General features: G+C 43.9%; 1 protein-coding gene across 2 annotated transcripts in view; it reads left to right on the plus strand.

Annotated features, from left to right (window-relative positions):
• The window catches only part of CNDP1 (carnosine dipeptidase 1 (metallopeptidase M20 family)), a 29717-nt gene extending 19487 nt beyond the window's left edge, over positions 1-10230 (plus strand). For both annotated transcript variants that reach the window (XM_005861572.2, XM_005861573.2), the window contains exons 7-12: positions 905-989; positions 3854-4014; positions 5228-5392; positions 6664-6805; positions 8734-8881; positions 9064-10230. In XM_005861572.2, coding sequence (XP_005861634.1) covers positions 905-989; positions 3854-4014; positions 5228-5392; positions 6664-6805; positions 8734-8881; positions 9064-9133 — 771 coding nt within the window. In that variant the 3' untranslated portion in view covers positions 9134-10230. The remainder of the gene's footprint in view (positions 1-904; positions 990-3853; positions 4015-5227; positions 5393-6663; positions 6806-8733; positions 8882-9063) is intronic.
• Positions 10231-15371: the final 5141 nt, after the last annotated feature.

The raw sequence follows: 15371 nt of genomic DNA on the forward strand, positions 1-15371 counted from the left end.
CAGGAAAGAGGAAACATTCCTGGTCGCACCTTAGAGGTGCACCAGGCAGAGAAAGACCAGCAGGGCAGGAATGATGGGAGGGGCTGAATTGAAGAGACAATTTAAAAAAACACCTCACCGGACCTTGGTAACAGATTGGATATGGTGTGCACAGGAGGAATCCAAGATCATTTGGATTAACAAATTAACAGGACTGGGGACTCTCCTTGTTTTGGAAATGAGCGAGTTGGTAGGAAGTCATCGTAGCAGAAGGTGTTGAGTTGACTTCTAGACCTGAATTTCAGAAAGTAGTAGCACACCAGGGGGATAAGACATATAGGTGTGAACATGTAGGAGTGTGGGGCTGTGAATGAAGCCCAGGGAGCTAGTTCTTGGGGCTCTGTGTGTAGAGGAAGAATGTGCCCCAGAATAAGCGGTGGGGGTGGGAGACAGAAGAGAAGTTACGAGGGGAGACATTAACTATCGTGCAGGCAATAAAAGAATACAGAGGAGAAACTTGCTCAGAAACCACAGAAGGAGAATTTTCCTGGAAGGAAGGTGAGCAACAGAACGGGGTGAAACCAAGAGGAAGATGATAACGTAGCCATCAATAGTGTGGTGATGTTGGATAGAACTGTGTTTGTGGAATAGGTGGGGGCTAGTCAGTCTCAGGGATTCAGATAGCCATCAATAGTGTGGTGATGTTGGATAGGTGGAATAGGTGGGGGCTAGTCAGTCTCAGGGATTCAGGACACATGGGAAAAGAAGACATGGGAGCCATGTGACTGGACAGGAGGAGGAGCGATGTCAGGGTTCTCACCTGAGTCCTGAGGGACACTGGTTGGGCGTGTTTCCCACCATGTGAAAGCTACAGCTACAGCAACGACAGTGTTAGCACCTGTCTTCTCTTCTACCTGTCTTATAGGTGACATGCAGAGATCAAGATTTTCATTCAGGCACCTTTGGTGGTATCCTTCATGAGCCAATGGCTGATTTGGTGGCTCTTCTCGGTAATGTCTTATTTCATTTCACTTTTTAGACAACAAGCAATCTACTAAAATATAGTTCTATATGACCCAATGTGTCTCTCCTTCCTTGGTCCAAGCCAGCTCTAAATAGAGGTGCATTAGAAGAAAAAACATATTTTAAGCTTCCCCCTCGGCTAAATATTCCTTGGGCTTATTAAGTCCATGTTACTTTTTTTCATGGACTGAACCTCTTCCTGAATTTGTCCCTTTTCTTTTACTGGATACTGTGACACATCTGGCCATACGCAAAGACAATGGCATAGCATCGAAAGCCTTCTGGAAGGCTCTCAGAATGATGCCAAATATCCTGGCACCACTTGGCTTCATTTTTCCACGTTGCTGTGGCCCCAGGTTGCAGAGACTCCAATGAGTTTGCTGATCACACCTGCTTCTGACCTCCTGTGGATACCTGGTGTGCGCAAGCCAAGTTAGGGGTCTGTGTGTGGTGTTCCCCAAGAGCCCATTTGCCCACCTTGATTCACCCTGTGGCTCTTGCCTATATCAGGACTGCCCAGCAGCTGGGGTGGATCTCTGGGAACTGAAGGAAGCTTCATCTTCAGGGGCCTTGCTTGCAGGAGCCGCTTCCGCAGTCCTGTCAGGGATGTTGCTCTTTTGTGTTTGAATGTTGGTGTTCTTTTCAAACAGAGGTTCTCAGGCTACATAAGTTCAGGCCTCACAGTACCGGGGTCTGCCTCACATGGCACAAAGGGCACCTTTATACAAATTTTACAACATGCTTGCTTGGCAATTTAAGACAGAATACAACAAGCCATTTTTTTTCAAGTGTTTAAATTGTTCCAGAAGGATTCAGATAGCATGCAACTTATTATTTGAGGGTGGGCGAAGGTCAGTTCTCTATTTTACCAGAACTAATTTTTTTTTCATCCCTAGGAGCAGCACCTTCATATCTATATAATGCATTTCAATCTCCTTCTCCTCCCCCCTCCCCCACTCCCCAGATATGATTGCTGCTCTCCATCTGTCTAGCCTGCATGGTTTCACCCAGGCATAGAAGTCCATTTAGCCCCACAAATGTATATTGCTCTGCTAGGAAAAGTCAGATGAGGATCACAAATGGAATGAAAATAAAAGGTTTTCCCTTTTTTAAATTTTGAAACAATCCGTAACAAAGTGATACTGGATTGTGCCCACCATGTGGTTTTCATCTGCTGTGTATGGAAGGACTCAGGGTTGAAGGCTCTCTGAGGACTGATGCATTACACCTAGTCATTGGGCACCTGCTGTGTTCCAGCGCCCGGTGAATGCTGGGATGTGACCATACACAGACCCACCTTCCATGAATGAGGGCACTGTCTCTGACCACACGAGACTAAATAACAAGTGTGAACCCACATGAGTGGACCAACAGGTGGCTTGGCTCTAATTAAGTCAGAGACATCCCCCTATGAAAATCTACATGGATGGCAGTAGTGCAACGTGAAATGGCATTCCCAGCGCTTTAAGAGGATCACAAAAAGCAAGGCCTGCAGGTTGAGATGTCAGGAGCAAAACGTGAAGGGAAGATGTCACTGTTCTGGTTTTCAACCACATCCTCCTCAGCCCCTCCCCTTATTCCCCCGGGACTTCACCCAGAATATGTCACTGCACTAGGGGTACAGTACTGCAGATTGCTGCACAGCGTCCATGGCCTGAGTTATGGAACACCCTCATTTAGCCTAATACAGTATAGTATGTTAAGGCAATGATACAAACCCAATAGTAAAGTTGAAGTCAAACATTAAATTGGGCACCGAGTGACTGGGACTGGCTGTCATTGATTTGCAGTCACCCTCACCAAAGTCAAAGCAGAACATAAATCCACCACCAACAGTAGACTCACTCAGTGTCCCTTTAATGAACGTCCCCAAACTTCTGCTGACATCCTCCCATGCAAGGATAGAGCTGCCTGTGGACCCACAACTATTTCTTTATTGTGTGCTTTGTGATTGTCGACCTTAATGGAAAGATTTGAAAATGTAGTGCCTCACAGTAATTTTCTGGCATTGTCAGGTTATAATCACATTAGGAATGTGGACATAGTTTTATGAAGTGTCTTTACTTGAATAAAAGTCCCTAGATTTTGCTGCCCAGAGATGTTTTTCATCATTTATGTTCTCTACTTACTGATTGCATTGTATCTTTGGTAAGTACTTTCTCGAAATAGCAGTATCTACTAAATCTCAAGTCTGCTTCTTTTATAGATATTCTTTGATGATTTCCCTGATTCGTATTAATCCTGAAAATCTTTCATAAATAACAGTCCAGTCGACTGCTCATCATCACAAAGGCGCTCATGGTCCTGATGGATCTCACAGATTAGACCCCAATATTATGCTTTTGATTAATGATGAGTATTTATTATATTATTATGTGTGGAGAGGAGAGAAGTTTAGAAGGAATGATGATTTTCAGTTTCTCGAAGTATTATGTACATACATACACATGTATATCTAAACACTTTTATAATGAATACATTACTTCTTAACTCAGGATATGATAAAACTTTTAAAAGTTTTTATGTTTATGCTATAACAGGTAGAGTTGGGAACTTGAATGTAATGCAGGTGAGTCAAACCCCATTTAATTGATTGCAAATCCATGTTTTCATCCTTCCATCCACAAGATAGACATTAAAGCAGGTCTAACACAGGCTGAGTCGGCCTGGTGACCTCCTTCCTGTACCATCCTCTCTAGGATGTGAGCTGTTGCCACTGGCTCTGCCGTGGGAACCAGAGCCAGTCATAGGCCTGCTGCTGCCCCAGGGGAGTCGCTGTGGTCCCGCTGCAGGGCCTGAGCATCAGCCCAGCGGAACATCTGTCTGGCTTTGTTTCCTGTGTGTCCTGTAGGTAGCCTCACAGACTCAGCTGGTCATATTCTGATCCCTGGGATCTATGACCATGTGGCTCCTCTCACAGAAGAGGAGAAAGAACTCTACGGTGCCATCGACCTGGACCTAGAAGAATACCGGAACAGCAGCCGGGTTAAGAAATTCCTGTTCAACACCAAGGTACAGCCCCCAGCTGACGGCTCTCTGAAAGGAATGACAACACTAAACCACTTTTCCCACTGCCTGATCTGAGTGCTGCTCATCTCCGCATCTTAGAACTGACAGCAGTTAATTCTGAGGCTTGTCATGGTCTAGACCAGTGGTTCTCAACCTTCCTAATGCCACCACCCTTTAATACAGTTCCTCATGTTGTGGTGACCCCCAATTTCATTGTTACAAATTGAACATAATTAAAGCATAGTGATTAATCACAAAAACAATATGTAATTATATATGTGTTTTCCGATGGTCTTAGGCGACCCCTGTGAAAGGGTCGTTCGACCCCCAAAGGGTCACGACCCACAGGTTGAGAACCGTTGGTCTAGACTCCAAATCTTTATCTGTGGGCCATAACCACAGAGCTTCCTTTCACAGCCCAGCCTTTCCTAATCCCTTTACTAGACTCAATCCCAACCAGCTGGGCTTCCTATTCGTTCAAAGAGTGAGAACAGCCTGCAATTGTTCAGCTCTAAGACCCCTCACTGTTCATTTTTCTAGACAAAACCAAGAGCCTCAGGGCTCCTCTGTAAATGGCTGCATCTCTGCCTCAGTGTAGTGAGTAAGCCCAGAGGCAGAGGCGTTGTTAAGGGCAAATTCGGACTTGTTGCCACCTCCTCCTGCTGTGGAGTGTGGGCGCTTGGCTGCTTCCCTGAGGAGCGGGGGATGCCAGAGAAGCCGGAGAGGGATCCGGAGAGGGATCCCGAGAGGGAGGAGCCCTGCTGGACGTAGGGGCAGAGTTTACTATGAGGCGGGGTCTGTTTCCTCTGAAGAGGTCTAGGTGGCCACAGCCAGAAAGAAAACCGCTCGGATGCCTGAAAAATCAAAGGCATTTACATGCAAGTTGTCACTGCGATGACTGGGGATGGAAATTTATAACTGAACTCAAATTTCTGAAAGGGCCCCTTTGCCATCTATTAATTGGAAACTTAAGAGCTCCGGTGAGAAGGGGCCTTTGCCATAGGAGTTACTTGGGGAGGTGACAGCCGCACAGGACCTCATGTCCTGAGGGAGAAGGTCACTTTGTTATTAGTCCAGACGTAGCCAAGCAGGGTGATAATGAACTTGTCATGAACGGTGTCGCTGATGTACAGAAACTGGTGATGTAAGCAATCTAACTGAACTGATTTTAATCAGTCTTTCTTGTACATAATAAAATAACTTAATTTTAATTCAGGAGGAAATTCTGATGCACCTATGGAGGTACCCTTCTCTTTCCATCCATGGGATCGAGGGTGCGTTCGATGAGCCCGGAACTAAAACAGTCATACCTGGCCGAGTTATAGGAAAATTTTCCATCCGCCTGGTCCCTCACATGAATACATCTGTGGTGGAAAAACAGGTAAGAAACCTGCATGGTTCTGCCTGGCAACACCCTCCCGAGAGCCGTGCAGCCCTGTGGAGGGAGCAGTGCAGGTGTTGGCACTGAAGTACCATATCTTTTCAATATACAAGGGACTGCAACACATGTAAAAAAAAAAAAAGATACAATTTTTGTTCACTAAAAATCTCTTTCCTCGATTATATTGCAATTACAGTAGTCAGATAAATAACCATTTGGAGTTGGAGTGATGGAAAAATTTAAAGAATTAAATGGTAGCTATAAAGGCAAGATTGGTTTTGTGCACAGATGAAGAAGCTAACTGCGACAGCTGGATGGAGCCAGAAAATCTCAAGTGCCCATTGCTTGTCCACATGTCTGAAATGAACACTCTGATAGGAGCCATTTTAATGAAAATGTTATCTGGAAGGACTTGTATGTCTACATTATCCACCTGTTATCAGTAAACTTCAAGTTTAACAGCAAGTAAACTCTGAACAAATGAGCTCAAGAAATACCTCATCCCAACCCTCTCTACCCCACATTCCTCTGTTACTGTCTTCTAAGTGATAATTACATTCTAAAGTAGGGTCCCCTCCCCAGCTGCCTCTCCTTCCTCCTTCTCCCCTCCCCTATTCTCACAACACTCATTCCCTGAGGGCAGGACCTTGTCCGTCTTGCTCACAGCTATATCCCCAGCACCTAGAACAGTTCTTTGCCACATGACAGGTGTTCTATAAATGTTAGTTGAAGGAATGAATGGAAGAAATATCTCAGGCTATGGAGTTTTTCTTTAGAGGATTTCCATAGTAGCAACATATCCAGGGGCAGAAAAGGATGCTAACAGGCCCTTTCCCAGCTCAGTGTGGGATTGCTCTCAAACTAAGTCCAAAAAGAAGGATTTTTAAATTGAGAAGTTATACTTGTATTATGTTACATAATCACTCAACATTCATAATGTTCATATTATTCATGTTGTCCATAATATTATTCAAGGTCTCAGTTACCAAATTCATAACAAGCAAATGTTAACAGTCAGACACTGTGGTCAGGATGGGGAGGGGAAGGACTGGGGATAGAAGAGGGTGAGGGCAAGTGTTTCTCCCATTGGGTGAAGCTCCGTCCTAGAGACCTGCTCACTGTGTCATCATCCCCCAGGCAGAACCAAGGTCAGATCACAACCCTTGGACTTGCTGGGTTGGGGTTTCCAAGTTTCTTGATGGAAGACTATAGTCATTGTCTGAGGGAATAACTAGAAATGTTCTCTTACAATTGAAAACGTTACCTTTTAGGTGCAGCAGCATCTCCAGTATATATTCTCCCAAAGAAATAGTTCCAACCAGATGGATGTTTCCATGGTGCTGGGACTGCACCCGTGGATCGCAGATATTAAAGATCATCAGTATCTTGCAGCAAAAAGAGCCATCAAAACAGGTTGGACTTAAGATATTTCAAGTGTCCAGTGTCCAGTGGGACTGAGGGGTGGTACCCAAGGGTGGGAGATGTGGATAAAGCAGACACATTTAAATCTCCCAATATCGACTGTCCTTCTGACACAGGCTGTATTACTGAGTGTGACCTGTGCAGGGGCCTTTATATACACTGTCTCATCAATGTGGTCTCTCAAAACATCTTATACTGTACTTACCCTTCTTGTGATGATGGGAATGACAAAATACTTACGTGATGAGATGAACTGGGGCAAGTGATGTAGGCATTGTCTATTTCTGGCTGTGGTTGACCATGGGTAACTGAGACTACAGAAAGTGCAGCCATGGGTAGGAGGAACTACTGTATTACAGATGGGGCCTTAGGCCAAGCCCCTGAAAATGCCAGAGCTGGAGTTTGAGGTCCAGACCTTCTGGGAGGACCAACTCTCTGTGAGGGTTGTCAGGACAAGGGACGCAGGCATGAAAAATTGGAGGAGAAGCCCCATCACAATGCCTCCAGGTGCAGCAGTATTTTACCAGTAAAATTTGGGAGTGAAGAAAAGAGGAAGATAAGTCAGGCAGGTAAATGTAATGCCAGCTGAAGAGAGATGTGTGATTGACATGTCAAGGTCAACGATAAAGACCTGAGATGCTCTTGCAGGAATGCAGGAGTCACCTTTTGGTCTATTTGTGTAATAAACCACCAAGTACATCAACATTGTTCACATTCATGCCTTGCTTTGTGGATAAAGACCACGTGGCATGTTCTCTTTTCTGTCTTTGTTTTATTTTTCATTCCCACTCCATCACTGGCAACTTGTCCTCTCACCCGGAAGGTTTGAACCCATCTCTTTCTAGATCTTAGACCATTAAACTATTTCATGGGATACATTGAAATCTGAGTACAAATATTCAGATAGTCAGGTGATAGTTGACTATAGTGATTTATTTATATACTAGAGACCCGGTGCATGGATTCGTGCACTGGTGGGGTCCCTTGGCCTGGCCTGCAGGGATTGGGCTGAAACCGTTCTCTGGGTCTTGGGTGCAGGTTAAAGCAGATTTGGGGCTGACAGTGCCCCAGCAGCAACCTAACTCATGGCCAATTCCGTGAGGAATCGGACTCTCTCCTCTACTGGTTGGAACATCTGCCCCCTGGTGGTCATTGCACATCATAGCAACTGAGCAAATGGTTGAACAGTTGGACAGTCACTTAGGCTTTTATATATATAGATTGGTTATAAAAAAACAAAACACAAAAACACTAAGTCCCACTTCCCTAATATTTAATTCATGAAACAACCATAAAAGTAGGTACATCCGTGCTGCTTTTCCCAAAAATGCATGACATCTTCCCAGTTATGAGAAAACAGACATACCCAAATTAAGGAACAGCTTACACAACAACCGATCAGTACTGTTCAAGAGGGTCAAGGTCATGAAAGACAAGGAAAGACTAAGAAGCTGTCACAGACTAGAGGAGATGAAGAAGCAGTGACAAATGCAGTGTGGGATTCTGGATGGGATCATGGCACAGAAAAAGGGGAAAGAGTCATGACATTCCAATAAGGTCAGAGTCTGGTTAATAATATTATTCCAATTTTAATTTCCTATTCTTGATAACTGCACAATAGGTATATAAGTTGTTAATGTTAGGGGAAGAAGTGTTAAGGGCACCTGGAAACTGTACCACTTTTGCAACTTTCTGTAAGTCTGAAATTACTTCAAAATACAAATTTTTTTGAAATTATCTTTTTTTGTAGGTAGTTGTAAAGAAGGCAATCACAGTTTTCTTCTGGTTGCTACTGACTATTTTAGAATATAAATTGCATGACTCGAGAAGCTTACTTACCCCATGCACCAAATGTAATGGTGATTACTGGGCGTAGTCTTGTCATCATGTTATTCAAATGCCTTCTTTTCCTGTTTTAGTGTTTGGAACAGAGCCAGATATGATCCGGGATGGATCAACCATACCAATTGCCAAAATATTCCAGGATATTATCCAGAAGAGTGTGCTGATGCTTCCGCTGGGCGCTGTTGACGATGGGGAGCACTCTCAGAATGAGAAAATCAACAGGTAGGCTCCTGTGGGGGCTACGCCCTCACTGCCCAACCCCAGGTCTGTACATCAGAACCTCCCGACATGCTGCATACATTAGATTGAATTGATATCCTCAAATCTTTCTGTTCACATTGTAGACTAGTTTTCCTCCATAATTTGAATGGAAATAACAGTGTTTCTCTTACTTCTCTTATTAGGTGGAACTACATAGAAGGATCCAAATTGTTTGCTGCCTTTTTCCTAGAGGTGGCTCAGCTTCATGAATAATGGCAGGAACCTTCCAGCTTAGATCTGACCTGCTAACACCCTGGACAGGAAAGGAATCTCAATATCCAGAGAATTTCAGTCCAGAAAGTAATGTTTTCCCTCCCATTTAAAATATCTTTGGACATTTGAACCAATAAGTATAGACATTGGGAATGGTCTAATGTCCCATAGCAATCCTTTCTAAAGTCACAGCTTCCTTCACCAACCTGATCTCCCCAAGTTCAGCTGCAGTATCCCAGGACTGGACCTCCCCTCACAATGATTGACGTAGTCACTCTAGCTTGCTTTCTAGGTCCGGAAGTACTCATGACACATAATCATTCCATGCAGTGACTGTCAGTACTCACCCCACCCTTGCTTGTACCACATCTTCCTTTTATCTTATTAATAAAAACCTTGGTCTCCACCACTGACTACCATGATTTCCCTGTGGGTTCATTTTTAGAGGAGTTACTAGAGCATGATACTATGTTAACCTCTTGCTTCCCCTTCATTTATTTTTCCTGCTCTGAAAAGTTCTGAAATAGAAATGATCAATATGCATAGCCTCATGTCACTTGGGATTTCTTGTGTGAAGATGAGTACTTTTTTATCCCAAGCCCCTTTACCTTTGTTGTGATGGATGCCAACAGACCACCTGATTTCTGCTCTTTCTTTCTCCCCATCAGGAAAGGCCCACTCGGTCTCTCCAACCTCTGTGCATATGTAAATTTGCTACAGCAGAATCAATCCTGATAGAAGTTCACTCAGCCCATTGGAATTTTACTCAATGACTACATCTAAATTGCTCAAAGCTTTTAATAGCATCAGTGATAGATAGAGAACTAATCAACCCTGACATCAGTAACACACTCTATATTTAAAGCCATCAGCTAGTGTGCATCCATTAATCATTTCAGTTAACCATCTTGTTTGCTTGATTGAATTTGATGGTGTACACAAACAAACAAGAATGTAATTTTTCTTAGGTTGAGTATGTAAACAAATCAATTCAATCTTTATGAATTCATTATCTAAATCACATTAATGGAGAAGAATTTAAGGGTTTATTAAAAATGTTTCTCTTGTGATTCAAAATAAAACCAAAGCATAAGGCATTTCATCTCTTGGTGGGTCCTTGAAATGTCAGTGTTAAAATTTTCACATCTGAAATGGCTGGGTCATGGGGCCAGTGATCCACTTACTCTGACTCTGGTCACAGAAATGGGACCCCACTTAGGCTTCAGCCTGTGTGTGGGGAGGGACACACACAAAGGGCCCACTTGTCTGATGGAGAGAACATCAAGTCCTGGCAGTTGAGTGTTGGCAGGTGTTTCATATTCTTTTATATTAAGTTTGGTTCATGCTTGCTGGATTACGTTGAATCTTGTGACATTTGGGATTTTGTGGGACCTACCTGACATATTTGGCAGAGTTCCCAAGAACTAATTGTACTAGAGGTCTATGATGCTAATTTTATTTTTAAAAGGGTGTTCAGATAAGTCAACTTACACAAGCAGGTTGTAAAACATATTGTCACTACTTCTGAGCAATGTAACATCAGTTTTACCAAGTCACTGAATAACAAGATGTATTCTTTGATCTTCATTCCTGCTGAATCTGAGACCTGCAGTGCCTTGGTTAATTATTCAGCTGCCACCAGGTGAGAATGGAGGAGGATGAACAAAGTCATTGAATCTAGAGATTCTACTCCTGGGATGCCTGAGTCCAGAGCCCATGTCTTTCTGCTTCCCCGTCACCCCAGCTCTCATAGGCCCCTCTGGATTGTCCACCTGGCCTTGAGCCACCTAGCTGCCTGGGTTCTGCTGTGATAAGCAGCATCTTCCAGTTGGTTACATTCAGAGGTAAGAGAAATCTACCCAATTACTGGCGAGGAGACAAATTAATCAATTGTGAGAAGACAAAGGAGTTGAGGATAGGGAAATTTAAATATTTGCTTTAAGAATTTCATTGAAGAAAGATATACACATGGGTGAAAAGATCACCCAGTGTACTTGTTGGGGTATGTGGGGACAGCTCGATCAGGAGGGAACATCATTGGCCCGGAGGAGGGCAATGTGTCTGGGTTAGGGGTTATGACCATCAACTGGATTTGGTAGATGCTCTTAAGGAAAACACTGAGGACTGGGGATGTTTTTATCTTTCTGTTGTAGTCATAAAGTGTACTGGCTGGGAAACCTGTGTGCGTGTGCACGGGACAGTAGCTCACATTGCCTACTTACTGCCTGAGGAGGGCAGTGGACAAGCACACACAGAGGACCTGCTCCGGGCCTCTTCTCACTCCACAGCTCATCCCAGTTCACCCCTCCCCAGACCTCTGTGTCAGCCAGAACCCAGGGACACCCAGCCCAGCCCCCTCCCCTGAGAACCCGACCCAGATCCTCCTGTGTATTTCATATCAAGAACTCAACTCTTGTAAAATGGAAACTTTCATCCATCCTCCCAAACCTGTTTACCCTCTGAGGTTCCCTGCTGTGGTAAATGGACTGTGAGAATCCTGAGTCTTCTTGGACACTTTCGTCTTTCAAATCCAATTCAATATCAAGACCAAAAGCCACCACTTCCTTCTATCTGCAGTCACCTCCAAGATCCTGTGAGCCAAATCCTCTAACTTTGGTGGGTTATTGCAAAAGCCACTACCTAATCTCTGCTTACCTGGCAAACGTCACCAGTGTACCTGTCACACAGCCTGTGTGTCCTTTCCGCTTGCTTAAAACCCTAGAGTTGCCAGCGGGTCCTAGGGTGAAGCCCCCATCACAACAGGGTCTACAGAGTGGCCCACTCTGTCCTCCGCTTTCTCTGCTGGCCTTAATCTGCCTCACTACTTAGGCCCTCATCTGCCCCAGAGCCTTCTGCTACCTCCCCCTGTCCCTGGCACATGACCTCCCCTCTTGGTCTGGCTCATCCCCCACCACCCTAGACTCCATGTTGTTCTTCAGATCTTGGCTTAGTTGTACTTTTTCAGAGAAGCCTTTCCTGATTCCCCCAGTGAGTTAGGTGTCCATATTCACCATCATAGTCTCTGTAGTTCTGTTGTGCCGTTTGTTATCATTGTATTTAAGTACATATTTGTAAAATGAAGAAACAGCCAGGCCCCCCTAGACTGTAAACCCTTAGGTTCTGTCTATTGTGGACTCTCCAAAATTCCAGACGTGTCATGGGTCTTCAGGAAACATTTACATAATAGATGAAGATCTCCACACTTGTGTGACCCATCTACATGCTGCCGTGTCTCCCATCATTTACGCAAACTTTAAGCTTCTTACCTAACATCAGATTCCATTTCCAACCAATCTCTGTACTTCAAGGCCCAGCAAAGTGCACTGCATACAGTAGCTGCTCCTTATTTCTTGCTAAAATCATCCTTTTGATTCTACAGTTGCAATTTTTGGGGTGTCCCTGCCTGCTGTCCCGCCTGAACTTCTATATTTTTGTTGTTGTTGTTAATTGAGGATATTTTTCCATTGATTTTTTTTATATAGAGAGAGTGGAAGGGAGTGAGACAGAGAGAAAGAAACATCGATGTGAGAGAGACCCATCAATTGGTTGCCTCCCGCATGCGGTAGGGGCTGGCCAGGGATTGAGCTCGAAACCAAGGTTATGTGCTCTGGGCCAGAATTGAACAGGTGACTCTTTAGTCCATGAGCTGATGCGCAATCCACTGAACCAAACCGGCTAGGGCTGGACTTCTATCTTTACACTCTTCACCTCACATGTTCCTTGCTGAAACTGTCTTGGGAGCAGCTAATCCTGGGAAAAGTACATAAAACAAGTCATGCTGAGGTGATAACAGCTCATGTGTACCCTCCCAGGCATCATCTGTGTCTTCATAGGGGTCATGCCTTAGTTCAGAGGCCACAAACCAGCAACATGGGAGCCCAGAAGGCTCCTCACTGTGTCTCATGTGGTCTTCACAATGTCCAAATTGCTTCTGGATTGAATGCCAGCATTTCAGAATTGGCAGGCTTCAAACAAATGGTTTCTCTCATGCAGTCAGAAGGTAGGGCAATACTGACCTGTGGCTACTGCAGGGTGACAGCCAGCTGAGCTGAGATGTTGTGCTGAGTATGCACAGTGTCTGGCCCATAATTTGTGCTCAACAAACATCTTAGAAGTAGACTAAGAAAGCAGGTGAAGAAAGAAAAAAAATGCTATCTATTTGGCTTTTCACTTCTACTGATAGCTACTTTCACTTAAAAAACAAGTCCCCAAACCAACTCCATTTTATGATAGGGCCAAATAACTTTTAAATACTATGCTCTTTTAAATACTTAGTTTTAAATGTATTCAATGTCATCTAGCTATCATTTTTTAATGTTACTTTTTAATTCAAGTTTGAATATTAATTGAACATGTAATAGCTAACTAATTAATGATTTGAGATCTTGATTATATATTTGTTTCTGTGATAATGTAACTGTGGTTAGATCTAGCATAGTTATGTTATCTGTCTGTAATACCACACCACTGCCTTATATGATGAGCAATAAAATTTACATTATTTATTTATTTATGTATTTTTAGAGGGACAGAGGAAGGGAAGAAGAGGTAGGGGGAAGGGGGGGGAGAGAGAGAGAGAAAGAAACATGGATTTGTTGTTCCACTTATTTATGCATTCATTCCTTAACTCTTGTATGTGCCCTGACTGGAGATCAAACCACAACCTTGGTGTATCAGGATGATGGTCTAACCCAGTGGTCGGCAAACTGCGGCTTGCGAGCCACATGCAGTTCTTTGGCCCCTTGAGTGTGGCTCTTCCACAAAATACCCCGTGCAGGCGCGCATGTACAGTGTGATTGAAACTTCGTGGCCCATGCGCAGAAGTCGGTATTTTGTGGAAGAGCCACACTCAAGGGGCCAAAGAGCCGCATGTGGCTCGTGAGCCGCAGTTTGCTGAACACTGGTCTAACCAACTGAGCTACCCTACCAGGGCAACAAGCAAGCCTATATAATAAAAGGGTAATATGCAAATTGACCCTAACAGCAGAACTCCCGGGAACTATCAGTCGCTATGACATGCACTGACCACCAGGGGGGCGCCGCTCAGCCAGAAGCTGGCTCATGACTGGCCAGTACAGCAGCAGTGGCGGGAGCTTCTCCTGCCTCCACAGCAGTGCTAAGGATGTCTGACTAAGCCAGCAGGTGGACATCCCCTGAGGCCTCCCGGGCTGCCTGAGAGATGTCTAACTGCCAGCTTAGGCCTGATCCCCCAAGAAGCGGGCCTAAGCCATCAGTCAGACATCCCCCAAGGGGTCCCGGACTGCAAGAGGGTGCAAGCTGGGCTGAGGGACCTCCTCCCCGCCCCCCTCCCAGTGCACGAATTTCCATGCACCGGGCCTCTAATGAAATATAAACCAAGACCTAACACTTGCACATTTTCCTTCTGTTCTCCCACTGACCAACACGGTAACATCTACCTTTTATTTCGTAGAGCACTTAACACATAAGAAAGATAACCTTCCTCCTCACTGTCTTGAAAAGAACTTTCCTCTCTAGGAAGCAAGTCCTGGGAGGCAGGGGCTGGGCTGAGTACATTCTATACTTTCCTCAGCTATCCGAAAGTCCAGTCAATTGATGAAAGACAAAGGCAGAAATACAGGAGGTTTTCTGCAGCAAAGTGATGTTTCTTTTCTTTTAAAATTTTTTTCAGCATGATGTGAAAGAGAATGGATGGTAGGTGTAATGACTATAATTTCTTAACAGTTATGGTAAGTAAATAAATGCTTCTGAGCTTTTTAAATTTGGGTAGTTTGAAGAAAAAAATTGTCATTATGTGGAAAAATTATACTTAAAATCACTGTTCTAGTGTAATTTCTTATTCAGAATGAGAAAAGATGTCAGATAAATTATGCCTTTGAGTATAACAGAAAATATGAAGTTTTAAATCATTTCACCTCCCACACTAAAATTCACCAAAAGACATTTAAAAAGAACTTATATTTAAAACCCTAGTGTGGGTGGTTAAGTGTTCATAGCATACCATCACTGTTATTGTAGGTGGGCATTTGAATGTAATGACAGAAAATGCTAATTTAAAGGAAATTAGAGCTTCAAAGGACACTATTAAAATAAGTTAGTCATCAAAAATTAGTCACCCCAAATGACCTCAATGTTTCATTTCAAATTTTATGTAATTATAATCAAAGAAAGGAGGTTACCTAACTTTGTTTAAAACCCCATTTGAAGAACCAGAAGGCAGAGCTCTGGCCTATTATATCAGCACAAAGTGAGGTGGGGG

The sequence above is a fragment of the Myotis brandtii genome, unplaced genomic scaffold (assembly GCF_000412655.1).
Source record: "Myotis brandtii unplaced genomic scaffold, ASM41265v1 scaffold154, whole genome shotgun sequence".
Taxonomy (NCBI): Eukaryota; Metazoa; Chordata; class Mammalia; order Chiroptera; family Vespertilionidae; genus Myotis; species Myotis brandtii.